This window comes from Notamacropus eugenii, chromosome 6 (genome assembly GCF_028372415.1).
Source record: "Notamacropus eugenii isolate mMacEug1 chromosome 6, mMacEug1.pri_v2, whole genome shotgun sequence".
Lineage (NCBI taxonomy): Eukaryota > Metazoa > Chordata > Mammalia > Diprotodontia > Macropodidae > Notamacropus > Notamacropus eugenii.
Window position 1 is genome coordinate 140,790,883 of NC_092877.1, and position 14,233 is coordinate 140,805,115.

A 14,233-nucleotide genomic window follows, 5' to 3' on the forward strand; every position below is an offset into this window, starting at 1 on the left:
TGGCAGCTTCCTTGGAATCTTGAGAATGAGAAGCTTATGCAGTTATCAGAAACAGACAGTTTTCATACGTCAGAGTCTAGAGCTACTTTAAAAGAAGAACTCAAGCCCTAGGTGATAGTAAATAAACCCCAGAACACAGGGGCTGGAATATTCACCAACTTTGCGACGTTGGTGAAATTATTTAAGCTTTCTGGACGTTAGTTTCCCCAATTATAGAAGTGAAAAGGTTTGACTAGAATGTAATTAAATCACCCTAGAAACATATACATTGTATATATTGTATACACTGTATATGTGTATACACACACTGACATATATACGTATACACACATACATATCTATCTATGTTTGTACACTGTTCTTAAAATCTTCCTTGATAATGCATTCTAATATAGCAGAATTCTGCCTATTAGTCTTATTGTCCCATCTAGATTGTTCCAGCTATAATATAATTCAAGTCCAGCCTTTGCACACGCTGACAAGCCACTTAACCTCTCAGGGGTCTTGGCAGCTCTCTCAGACTCTAACTTGCAGAGAAGATAACTGCATTAATAGAAGAAGTGGGTGTTCCCTATACCAGTGAAATCCCAAGTCCAGTCCTTATTCCTGTTTCTCGCCTATTATTTTGCACATAAAGTACATAAAATGTGAATGGATTTTAGAAATAGTTACATCTAAGTCTCTCATTTTGTGGATGAGAAAACCAGACAGTATCCAAGGTAGTAAGAAGTACGTGGCTGGAGAACCATCTATTAAGGATTCTGACACATAGGGCTGACTTTTCTCTAAAAGAAAATGAAACTGTCCTTGAGACTTAATTGGTCTAGGGGACTAAGACTTGAACTGTTGACATAGCCTCCTGGTCATCTAAGTATATAAGTCAGCTCATGGTGAGTCAGAAGTTCCTCAGGCTTGACTCATGCTTCTGACCAGGTGAGGCATGTGAGGCAAAGGAGCCATGGCCAAGAGAATCAGTGCTGTATGGTTGATGAATATCCTTTCCATTCTATCATTAAGTAGATTCCCTTTGGTTAAAAGTTAGAAGGTCTAGTGGAGTCTGAACAAGATTAAGGAGAAAGTTCAACCTTCAGAGACTGAACTTCAAAGATTGAAATGAGGACTTCAAAAAAAAAGAGGGAACTCTGGATCTCCCCAAATCATTGGTTATTAATAATAATTTCTTTCACTGATGATGAGAATGTCTAGAAACTTGATATTGTGATCTGTCACTTTTAGTAACAGGATCAAATTAGGGATATGTGGTTGGCGGTGTTGAAGGGATACAATCAGTGTATTAAGTACACCGGGAGGACCAAATAACAAAATGTAATTCTTTAGATTATAATATTTTTAAAATATTACATTAAATATTATTATAATAACATTTACTATAATATATTATTGTAATATTTCTTATAATAAATCATATTAAATATAATATTTTAAAATTATTTGAGGACTGTGGCAGTGGTCTATGACACAAAAATAGTTTAAGCACATCTGCTCTAGACTAACATATTCAGTCACCAATTTGACTTTGGAATCATCTGGAGCTATATTTGCAATATTATCATTAACTGGTGCCATCTCCAGTCATCCTGATGAATATCTGGTCACTGGACCCAGATGACTCAGGAGGAGAAAGTGAGGTTGGTGACCTGCGCAGCCCTTCCTCACTCAAACCAAAGTCAAATGTAAGTCATGTCATCATTTCTCTGATGTCATGATTGGAAAACGAAAGATGAACACAGCCTGGAAGTAGACTGAGCTGCCTGAGTGGGGACCCAGGTCATTCTCTCCCTTCTGTCTCTCTCTCCCCTTCCTTTGGGGCTTTTGGGACTTCCTGGCTAGATTTTCTTCTCTCCTCCCCTCCTCCCCTCCTCCCTCCCTTCCTTTCTTCCTCCCTTCCTTTCTTCCTCCCTTCCTTTCTTCCTCCCTTCCTCCCTTCCTTCTTGTTTCCAAAACCTTAAACCCAGTACACTCTGAAGCCCATGGGCTGGACAACAATAGTTCTCTGCCCAAGCTCCACTTAATGACTGACTTAGAGTGATTATCACTAGTAACAGTTTCTGTTGATTTAGCTATTTTTTCTTTTGTTCATTAAAAGGGCCATTCCCTGGCTACTTCTTAAAAGAGGCTTATTCTCTCAATGGGCATTACCTCCCCCTAAGTGAGTACCTGCACAGGCCTTGACCTAAAGCGGCCAAGGTCTTGCATTGCATCCTGATGAATATCTGGTCACTGGATCCAGATGGCTCAGGAGGAGAAAGTGAGGTTGGTGACCTTGCACAGCCCTCCCTCACTCAAAACAAAGTCAAGTGCAAGTCACGTCATCATTTCTCTAATATCATGATCTTCTTTGAAAATGAAGGAAGAACACAGAACCCCAACCATGAACCACAATTTTGACTTGATTCTGTGCGGGTCTAAACAAAGAATAATTAGGATTTGGACCCCCATGTTCTTTGTTTCACTGGTGTTTTGACTACTTAACTATCCTTTGGAAAACAAACAAACAAGAACTAACAACAATGGTAGCAGAGCTTGGCTCCCTCAAATATTTCAAGTTCATGGTTCATTCTGTCTCCTTTGGAGGGTGGTGTTAGGGAACTGCCAGGAAGAATCCTCAGCAAGATAGTTTGAGGTTATAAGAATTTAAGAAGAGACTAAAAGTGGGGTAAGAGGGGTACGAGTGAGGGTAGAGGAGGAATGATATCTTCCCCACTTCAAGAGTAATTCCAGCATCTTTGAAACTAGCCACTCTAATCAGGGGCCCTCTGCCCTCAGACACCTGTGCAACACGAGCCTGGTTGGAGTGATGAACTATAACTAGGAATTTTTACACTTGAGTTAAATGCTAAACGAAGGCCAGGGCAAATGTGTCCTCCGTTAGGAGGAGGGATGGAGCAGGACAAAGATACTGAAACACTGGAATGAGGCTGTTACTGTCAAAGTCACTTCCAAGAGAAGGAGAAAAATTCATCTTAGCTTACCATCTGGTAGAATCCATTTCATTTTAGAGATAGGGATAGGTGTTGAACTTGTGATTTCAATGGTATAGAGAACTGCTGGATGAGTAAACCCCCCTACCAATACAAGTCAGCACCTTCTCTGTAATCTATAGCATGAGAGCATGAAATGGTTAAATGACCTGCAATGGTTAGTTTTCTGTTAGAGGCAAGATTAGAACTCAGCTTTTCCTGGCTCCAAGGTCAGCTTTCTATCTGTTATACTACTGCTGCCTCTCTTTTCTATATTTTATTTTATTTGCACTCTACTTGTGTGACCACGATCAAGCGATTTAACAACACAAAACCTCAATTACTCTCTATGCAAAATGGGGAAGACAATCCTCTTAGATTGTAAACTCCTTGAGGTTAGGGACCATCTTTTGCTTCTTTTGTATCTCCAAGGTTTAGCACATTGCATGGCACATAATAGGCCTTTCATGAAAGCTTATTGATTAATTCTCTGATCTCTGCTGGATGCTTCCTATTTTAAATATTGTCTAACTAGATAGTAAGCTCTGTTGTTCAGATATTTCTGGAGGATTGCAGTTGGTGTCAGCACCATCTAAATTTGATATCCTCAAAATTCAGCATCTTGAAACCAAGTTCCAGGTTCTCAGGCCTAGTTATGGCTCCCATGGGGGCGGTGAAAACCTATAACTGCTCTTGTGGTCCTGTTGGACTTCTATGAGCCTCTAATAGAATAACTTTCATGACTGGCTTTGCATGGAGGGCTGGAGGGGCTGGGTGTTCCAGGGAAGCAATTCTGATTTGGGAGAAAGCTCAGTCAGAAAAGAAGGATTTAGGAAGAATGTTGAGGGTTCTTGTTGCGTTGTGCATTCTTTGTTTAGGAAGAGGACCGATGACATCGAGGGTGATGTCTTGACTATGCATGAGCTGAATATAACTGAGGTACAGTTGCATAAAGTCATCTACCTCACTCTGCTTTCCTGTCATCAAAGTCCAGTGGTAGGACAAAAGTCAAGGTGACTGGTGATGGCCTGGGACGCACTGGTGACCTTGGCATCTTTGATGTCTGACCAAGTTCTAAGTCACCTTCATAGCTGTTGGAACAAATTATTCTTTACTGCCCATTCCATTAGGGAAAGGATTCACATGCTTGGGGTAAGCACCCACTAACTCATTGATGGGTTTGAGGCTCTTGGTTACTCTCCATCTGGTTTAGCCTTTCTGCCAAGATGATATTGTGGGGGTGTGGCCACTGCACAAGCTACAGCTTCTTGGAACCTCAGGTGAGAGTTTTGGGTGAGGTGAGCCCTCACACAACTGGTGCTCGTTGTCCAAAAGACCCTACTAATCCCCTCCCCACCCCCCATTTTTTTAGACTGGGTCTCTATCATGCCCACACTATAAGTGCAGTGCAACTCATGGGTTGATCACTCTGGTGATGGACAGAAAACCTTTAACCTACACTATTTCTGACCTGAGCTGGTTTGTACCTCCTTTGGCAACCATATTGGTGAACACTTGATTGACTTCAGTTCTATGGCAGCTCAGAAGCCCCAGATCCAAGCAATCCACCAGCTTCATCTTCCTCTAGTAGCAGAGATGACAGCCATGTTCCACTAGGTCTGGCTTTCTTCTACTGAGCCTTTCTTTTCAGATTTCACACTATCTACCTTCCCTCCACCAATCTACCTTCCAGTCATACTTCTCGATGTTCCCCATACATGACAGATCACCTTCCACCCCACCAACTTTTCACAGTCATCCCCCATCCCTGAAGTTTCCCCCCTTTTCACCCCCATCTTTTGGAATCCTCATTTTCCAAAACTCAACTCAAATACCAACTCTTGTATTACACCTTGCCTGATAGCACTGACTCTGGAGTCAGGAAGACTTGATTTCAAATCCAGTCTCAGACACTTACTAGCAGTGTGACCCTGGGCAAGTCACTTAACCCTGTTTGCCTCAGTTTCCTCATCTGTCAAATGAAGGAAATGGCAAACCACTGCAGTATCTTTGCCAAGAAAACTCTAAATAGGGTCATGAAGAGTTGGACATAACTGAAACAACACAACCATATCCCGTAGTTAATAATGTTCACCAGCTTCCCAACTACTTCATACTTTATTTTATATACATGTATTTCATGGTTACTTCACTCTGTACTTCCCTACCCACACCTCCACCTTTAGCAAAATGAATACTCTTTGAAAGTAGGCATTGTGTGGTTTTTATTTTTGTGTCCCAACAATGAGCATATTGCCTGGGACATCAGCACTATAAGTGTTGATTGATTGAGAGACTCTAGTTTATTTCATTTTACAGATGAGAAAACTGAGGCCCAGGAAAGAAAGTGACTTGTCCCAGGTCACACATGAATTAAGTTTCAGAAGCAGGATTCGATTCTAGGTTTTCTGACTCCAGAGTGAGTGTATACCACACACTGCTTCCCTCCATGCTAATGAGGAACAGAGATAAATACTTTGAAATTGAGCCACAAAACGAAGACTGGAGAACATGGATCCCGATTAATGAGTCTCCTTCAGACTTCTTTTCTTCAGGATAAATCAGGGTTGTTCCACCCTGCTGAGATCTTGGATCCCTGAAGTATTGAAGTGTAAATTCCTATTAGTCAAACCTTGTTTTTTTTTTCCTTTCTACTCAAGGATGTTTCCAAACTACCCAATATAGTTGAGCCTCTCCTCAGGGGGTAGGGACTTCTTGGGTCCTGCGGAGGACAAGAGGGATCAGACAAGATAATCTGGTAGAACTATGATACAAACCAATACAAAAAGGAATAGGACAGGAACAAAGGGCAGGTGGAGGTAGGTAGACAGCCAAGAGAAAAGGAGATGGAAAGAAATATATATATATATATGAAGAGAGAGAGAAACAGGCAGAGGGGGATAGAAAAGAGGGAGAGGAAGAAGAAGGGAGAAAGGGAAAAGAGAAAGAAGGAAGAAAGAGAGGAGAGAGAAAAGAGAGAGAGAAATAGAGATAGAGACAGAATGGGGAGGAAAAAGAGAAAGGGAAATGAGAGAGGAAGGGAGAAGAGAGAAGAGAGAGGAAAAAAGGAGAAAGAGATGAGGGAAGAGAGAGAGAAAGTGAGAGAGAGACAGAGAGAGAGAAAGAGAGAGAGAGAGAGAGAGAGAGAGAGAGAGAGAGAGAGAGAGAGAGAGAGAGAGAGAGAGAGAGAGAGAGAGAGAGAGAGAGAGAGAGAGAGAGAGAGAGAGAGAGAGAGAGAGAGAGAGAGAGAGAGAGAGAGAGAGAGAGAGGAGGGGAGGAAAAAGAGGAGAGAGGAAAGAGAGAGAAACCCAGAGAAGTAAGTGTATGTGTATGTTTGTGAGTGTGTGTGTGTGTGTGTGTGTGTGTGTGTGTGTGTGTTGAGAATAAGAAAAAACAAGGGAGACAGAGAAAAGAGAAAGGTCTAGAAGCTGCTGTGGAATTCCACCAGAAATTCTCTCTGGTATCACTTGATGCCCCTGACCTACTCCACTCAGCCCTTCGTTCCGTACCTCTCTCATAATCGTGACTGACATTTACATGGCATTTTGAGGTCAGCAAGAAGCACTTTACGTGCATTGTTTCATTTGATCCCCACAACCACCCTGTGAGTTAGGTGTGGCAGTGATTTTTATCCCTGTTTTGTAGATGAGAATTTGGAGGCTGAGACACTTGCCCAAGGCACTTTTCTGGGCCTCAATTCCCTCATTTGTAACATAGGAGGGTTGAACTTGATGCTTTTCCATCTCTAACTCTGCAGTACTATGATCCTCTGGTTCCTGGGTTACGTCTTTGACTTGTGGTATTGGACTTGCAGTCAAGTTCCTTGGAATCCCCACCCCTTTCTGTCCTTAAAGAGGGAAAGTATTCCCAACGCAGGTATTGAGAGTATTAAACTGTGACACACTGCCATAAACTATTTATAAGACATCGGGCTTCGTTATCCCATGGTTAATCTTGTCTGCGATTTTTGGATGGGCTCAAGAATTGTCTTTCATTTGTCATTGTCAAACTCCCACTTCCCATCTTCTTCCTTGTTTAATCTTCCTGGATTACCTTGGTCTTCCAGATATATTGTGGCCTGGATGATTAATGAGCCCTCGGCACAGTATTTAATCAATAATGTCTTGTCTGTTACAGTCTATGACAGTTGGAAAGGACGCCCATTCTTTGAGGAAAGGTCTCTCCCAGGCTAATAATCCCTGCCGGGGCCCTGGAGTTACTTGCTTGGCTTTGTTTTGTGTCCACAGGATGACTTATGGCAGCTTCTGTAATTTTCTGGGAATCTTTTGGCTCCTGAATCAACTCTATCTTTGGGCTGTATTGAATCAAAGAATGTCAAGAGAAACCTTGGCAAGACTTCACTGAGGAAAAAGCTCAGAAATCTTTCAAATTCAGGAAAATTTAAGTTTTTGCTTTGGCTGTTCTTTTCAATACTTTTGTGAGGCAGTCTTGAGAACCATAAAGTATGTCATCAATGTGCAAGTCTCTTCTCTCCCTTCCCTTTCCACCCATTAGATGGAAGGATCTCTGGGAGAAAGGACTATGCCATATCTAAAGCACTAAGCATGGTGTCCTGCTAATAAGATGTTTCCTAAACCTTTTAAAATTAAACCATATTATAACAGTTCCTACTATAACCTTAGGATATTTGGAGGAAGGACTTTAGAAGCTCTGACACCAGTGGGTGGTGGCAGTGATCAGAGCAGGACCCCTCTCCCCATGTGGGGTTCTAACCTTTTCCTGAGACATCAGAAAGGGCCCTGAAGGTCTGGCACTCTGCCCATTTTACAGATGAGGATATGGAAGTCCAAAAAAATGAAGTGATTGTTCAAAGTCCTACAGGAAGAATCAGCGTAGCAAGGATCTGAAGCCAAGTCCTTGTCTTGACTCCAAATCCTTTGCTCTCTTTGGTATACCATAGTGCTTTTCTTTCTAGATGAATGAGACAGAATTTGAAATGAGAAAAGTACAGGAGGCTACATAATTTGAAAGAGGATGAATGTATATGAGGAATACTCACAAAGCATTATTAGGAGTTACTTAAAGGAGCTACTGGCTGGGGGGATCTGGGAAGTTTTATACTGGACAACTACAGCATGCACTATTAGCAAAGCTAAAACTAGGGTGGGATGACTAGGGATTTTAGCCTGAGTGACAATATTTAGAGGGTGCTGACAACACTGTTCCAGAGTATGCTTCTTGTCTTTTTTCCCCCAGTTTGAATCCCTTGAGCTCTTTCTTTTGACTGGTCCTTTTAGACTGTGTCTTTCTGTAGCATAGAAACCTGGGGGTTGCTTCCTCTGCTAGCAACTACACCCTCTCTCTGAATCCCTCTGCTCCTCCTAGATACAAAAATAGCTAACTATAGCTCTGATTATTAGTCATGTCCTTTTGCTTTGATGCTATTAGGATTAGGGCACACCTTTAGCATTTAAAGTATGTCTAGTTAATGTTAATGGTAGTTGTTAATGTCTAGTTGAGTCTGTATTAATACAAGGATTTTTCCCCTCTTATGACAAAGTGCTTATCTTTACAAGATAAAATTACAACTCCTTTCTTCCATGGTGGCTTTCCCAAAGTCAGTTGTAGCTAGGTGATAGAGTGGAAAAAAGTGCTAGGATAAAAATTAAGAAGATGGGATAAAAACTGATTATTTAACAAAAATTGCTAGAAAAACTGGAAAATAGTATGGCAGAAACTAGTAACTATCTTACACTATATACCAAGATAAAGTAAAAATAGGTACATGATTTAGACATAAAGGGTGATGTTATAAACAAATAAACAAATTACCTGTCATCTCTATGGAGAATGGAAGCATTCATGACCAAATAAGAGAGAGGGAACATAGTGAAATGCAAAATGGATAAATTTGATCACATTAAATTAAAAAGATTTTGCACAAGCAAAGCCAATGCAACCAAGATTAGAAGTGAAGCAAAAAACTGGGAAACAATTTTTACAGTCAATGTCTCTGATAAAGGCTTCATTTAGAAAATATGTAGAGAACTGAGTCAAATTTATAAGAATTAAAGTCATTCTCCAATTGATAAGTGGTCAAAGGAAATGAACAGATAGTTTTCAGAAGAAGAAATTCAATCTATCAGCATATGAAAAGTGCTCTAAACCACTATTGATTAGAGAAACGCAAATTAAAACAACTCTGAGGTACCACATCACACCTATCAGATTGGTTAACATGACAAAACAGGAAAATGATAAAAGTTGGGAAAGATGTGGGAAAACTAGAATACTAATGCATTGTTGATGGAGCTGTGAACTGATCCAAACATTCTGGAGAACAATTTGGAACAATATCCAAAGGGCTATAAAACTATGTATGCCCTTTGACCCAGAAATATCACTACTAGGTCTGTATCCCAAAGAGATCATAAAAATGGGAAAAGGGCTTGCATATACAAAAATATTCATAGCACTTCTTTTTTGTGGTGGCCAAGAATTTTAAATTGAGGGGATGCTTATCCATTGGGAAATGGCTGAACAAGTTGTGGTATATGATTGCAATGGAATACTATTGTCCTATGTGAAGTGATGAACTGACAGACTTCAGAAAAACCTGAGAAGACATGCATGAAGTGATGCTGAATATTTTTCCTTTTTTTTCTCATGGTTTTCCCTTTGGTTCTAATTCCTTTTTATAACAATTAATATGGAAATATATTTAATGTGATTGTACATGCATCACCTATATCAGATTGCACACTATCTTGGGGAAGGGGGAGGGGAAGGAAGTGGAGAAAATTTAAAACTCAAAATATTATAAAAGAACCTTGTAAACTAAAAATAAATAAATCAATGGGGAAAAAAGTGAAGAAGAATTCAAATTTGGCCTCTGACACTTATTAGCTGTGTGACCCTGGACAAGTCATTTAACCTCTCTTTGCCTCAATTTCCTCATCTACAAAATGTGGATAATAATAGCACCTATCTCCCAGAGTTGTGAGGATCAAATGAGATCATCAACATAAAGAAGCCAGTAGAATTCTGGGCACAAGTAAGTGCTATGGGAATGTTAGCTACTATTATTATTATCACTACATATTACAAATCTACTCCCAGTCACATACTAGCTGTAAATCACTTAATCTCTGTTTGCCTTAGTTTATTCAACTGTAAAATGGGGAGTACAACAGCACCTTCCCCCCAGAGTTTTTGAGAGGATAGAATGAGAATAATTGTAAAGAATTTAGCGTAGTGCCTGGTCCTTACAGGTGCTTAATAATACTCGTCTCTTTCCTTGACAGTTCTTTTGTCAGTTCCCCTTCCTGTTGAGCAAACAGGATGGCTTTGCAGGTAACCACAGAATGCCTTTCTTACAACTCTCAGAAAGCTGATCATTATTACATTTAATTATTTTCTCGTTGATTTTCATGGTAAGTGTACTTCAAGGGTAAGGGAAATCTCATCAAAAACTGATAGGAGCTTGTTTTTTTTCTGCAAAAAATCCACCTCTGTCTTAATTATGAAGAAAGGAGTGTGTGGGGGCTCCACTTTATCTTTGATGAATGTTTTCTATGAAGTGAAACTATTCTAACCAATCTGGTAAAGTGAGGGCTTTATAACATGAATGTTATAGTTCCCTATTACTAAAGGCAATGAAGTCAAGAAGGGTCAGTAGCCTAGAAGGTCAAGCCTGGATACATGGCCACTTTATCCAAGACCCTGAAAGGGGAAGAAGGGAGAGAGAGAGAGAGAGGAAGAGAGAGAAAGCAAGAAAGGGAAAGAGTGAGAGGAGGAGGATAGAAAGGAGAATGAGAGAGACACACAGAGAAACAGAAACATTTAATCTGCCGCTTTCCCTTTAGCCATTACCATAACTTTTTCAGACAGGATGTCATTCTGAACAGCCTGGTTTGTGACAAATTAGCCAGGCCCAGCTGGGGAATGTCAGCTTCTCAACTTCTGCTTGATTTACTAATATGGCAAAGTCACAGCATGTCTTCATACTTTATTGGTACCATGCTTAGCTTAATTAAAGCTAGGTGCTACATTCTACTCCAATGCCTCACTGGAAAGTGAGAGACAAATGAAGGGTTTTTCAAGACTTATACCATATGTGGCCAAGCTCTGGTAGGTCCTACCAAGGCAGGGTACAAGTCTGGGACTGGACTGTGTGTCTGTCACCTCAGGACCTGCCTAGATAAACTCAGAGAGGTTCAACACTAGGATGTGTTTGTGTGTGTGTGTGTGTGTGTGTGTGTGTGTGTGTGAGTGTGTGTGCGTGTGTGAGTGTGTGTGTGTCCTTAGCAGCTCTTAAAGACCATCCACTAAATCAGAGGGGTTACACTCTACATTAGTGGAGGAAATATCCACTCTCACAAATTTAAGGATCCCCGAAGGTATGAAGCAGCATACTCACTGCAGACTACATTTAACTGGAAATCTTTGCCCACATAACAGAGTTGCCCTTTTAGCCCTGAGAGGGATGAGAAGTTATCCACTTTATCCCCAGTTTCCTCATTTGTAAAGTGGGGACAATACCAGCCCCTACCTTGTAGGGTTACAGTGGGGATGAAATGAAATAATGAATTTAAAGCACTTTTCAGACTTTAAAGTGCCATATAAATGTCCATTATCATCATTATCACAAATGCAGTTAATATGATGGGGAAGTAGCATGGAATAGCAGACAGAGTGCTAGATTTGGAATTAGGAAGACCTGAGTTCAAATTCTGTCATCTTGTTATTTAAACATTTTCAGTCAAGTCAATTCGTTGTGACCCAATTTGGGGTTTTCTTGACAAAGATATGGGAGTGAGTTGCCATTTCTTTCTCCAGCTCATTTTATAGATGAGGAAACTGAGGCAAACAAAGTTAGATGACTTACCAAGGGCCACATAGCTAGGAAGTGTCTGGTCTGGATTGGAACTCAGGTCTTCCTGACTTTAGGTGCAGTCCCCTATCACCTACCTGTCAATCCTGCCTTGGATGCTTGTTAATTATTTGACCTTGGTCAAGTCATGGAACCTCTTAGGGCCTCAGTTTCCTCTTCTATACAATGAATGAAGACTTCTTTCAGCTCTCGATGTTGCATTCCATGATTTCTATGACCCTATGATGTGTGTAGGTAACTCTTTCCATGAGTTCACAGTCCAAAGGCCTTTCTGCCTCAGTGGAGAATTCAAAGAGTTTCTAGCCCTTCCTGAGCTCACCTCATTTGCTCAGGGCCAAGCTTCTGGTAATAATCTTCCTCTGTTCATTTAGGCTGGTTCCTGAATGGCAGAGATTCACAACTCATTGCTAGACCCCTACTCAAGGTCTTGCCAGCTTGACAGGACCTGCCAGATCTTCTAATATGTTGGCATAGCCTTTAAAAGTCTGGCATCCTGATGAGGCTTAGAAATGGGGCCTTGGGAGATGCAAAATAGTATCTTAAAATAAGAGGCAGCCAGGTGGTGCAGTGCTCATAGAGCTCTGGCCTGGAGTCAGGAAGACTCAACTTTATGAGTTCAAATCTGGTCTTAGAGTAGACACTTATTAGCTGTGTGACCCTGGGCAAGTCACTTAACACTGTCTCAGTTTCCTCATCTGTCAAATGAGCTGGAGAAGGAAATGACAAATCATGCCAGTATCTTTGCCATGAAAACCCTGAATGAGGTCATCAAGAGTAGAACATGACTGAAAAATGACTGAGCAAGGATAGAGAGCTGAACTTGGAGTCATGAAGACCTGAGTTCAAATCCTGCCTCAGACACTTACTTGCTGTGTAATCCTGAACAAGTCAATTAATCTGTTTGCCCCAGTTTTGCTCTTCTGTACTATATATAGGGTGACCTCTAAGGTCCTTTCTAGTTCTAAATCTAGGCTATTATGAAAACCTGAGCTCAGTTTGGGATTAATATGACAGGGAAGCCAGTCAATCCAAGGGAATTTGATAAAGTGACACACACACCAATAAACCTACCGTCATCAGCATCCTTCAGGATAACAACTTTGGTGCTGGGATATCTGACACCAACTTGCCCACCCATTGGCATGGTCAGTGTGACCTTGAAGTTCTCCTCCTCTTCATAAAGGGAGTCATCAATGATGATAACTCGACATCTTTTCTCAGTTTCATCCTTGTCAAAATGGAGGAGGCTGGTGTGGTCTTCAGGGCGGGAGATGTAGTCAGAGTAAGATAAGACAGAGGAAGGAATTGTGCTGGAAGCAGTTCCTGTATGAGGAAGAAAGACCTTGAGTTAGGATGGGCAAGATTCCAAACTGCAGAATTGACTTTTTTGTAAATGATATTTTCCAGCAATGAAAGCTCTGTTAGACAGCAAACATACCAAAGGTTGGTTGTATGTGACCTAAGAGTCTATATATTCCACATGAGAGGGGGCTAGAACTAATTCTCATGGATGGAGTGAGTCTTCAAAACAGGGTTTCCACCAGCATCTTAATGGTGATGATAAAGTGTATATTCACAAAACACCTTACAGTTCATGCTGTGTTTTTCTTATGTCAACTCTAACTATATGGGATGGACTCTGATCCAGTTGGGAGCCCATATTCAATACAACTTTATAAAGAAGGAAAAAAGGAAGGAAATAAGCATTTATTAAGCACCTACTTATGTGCCAGATGGGACATATTGGTGGTACAATAGATAAAATGCTAGCACTGGAGTCAGGAGAACCTGAGTTCAAATTCAGTCTCAGACACCTATCAGATGTGTGATCTGGGGCAAGTCACTTAAACTCTTTTTTTCCCCTCAATTTCTTCAGTTGTAAAATAGGAACCCTGGAGAAGGAAATGGCAAACGCCTCTAGTATCTTTGCCAAGAAAACCCTGTAAGTAGTGTCATGTGGAGTTGGACACCACTAGACAACAAGAACTGTGCTTAACATTTCCCAAATATTATCTCATTTGATTCTTATTGTCATACTCCTGGAAGGGAGTTGCCAGTATTATCCCAATTTTACAGTTGAGGAAACTGAGGCAGACAGAAGTTAATTGACTTGTCCAGGGTCACATAGCTAGTAAGTAACTGAGGAGGAATTTCAACTCAAGTCTTCCTGACTCTAGGCCCAGTTTCTTGCTGCCCTCATTTGCTATTTTTGTAGAAAAGTGAATATGGTTTTCACTTTAGTGTGAATACCTTTTAAGGCACTGAATAGGTTCTGTTCAAACATAAGGAGAGTCAACAAAAGTGAAGTCCCTCTGATTGAAGCGTTTGCCCCTTAAGAGATGGATGGAGTCATAGGATCGTAGCTTCAGCCTTGGAGGGGAGCTCGGGGGCCCTCTTG

General features: G+C 40.9%; 1 protein-coding gene across 1 annotated transcript in view; it reads right to left on the reverse strand.

Moving 5' to 3' along the window:
* The window catches only part of FREM3 (FRAS1 related extracellular matrix 3), a 140,794-nt gene that overhangs the window by 50,729 nt on the left and 75,832 nt on the right, over positions 1–14,233 (reverse strand). The window contains exon 6 of the mRNA XM_072621145.1: positions 12,907–13,158. Coding sequence (XP_072477246.1) covers positions 12,907–13,158 — 252 coding nt within the window. The remainder of the gene's footprint in view (positions 1–12,906; positions 13,159–14,233) is intronic.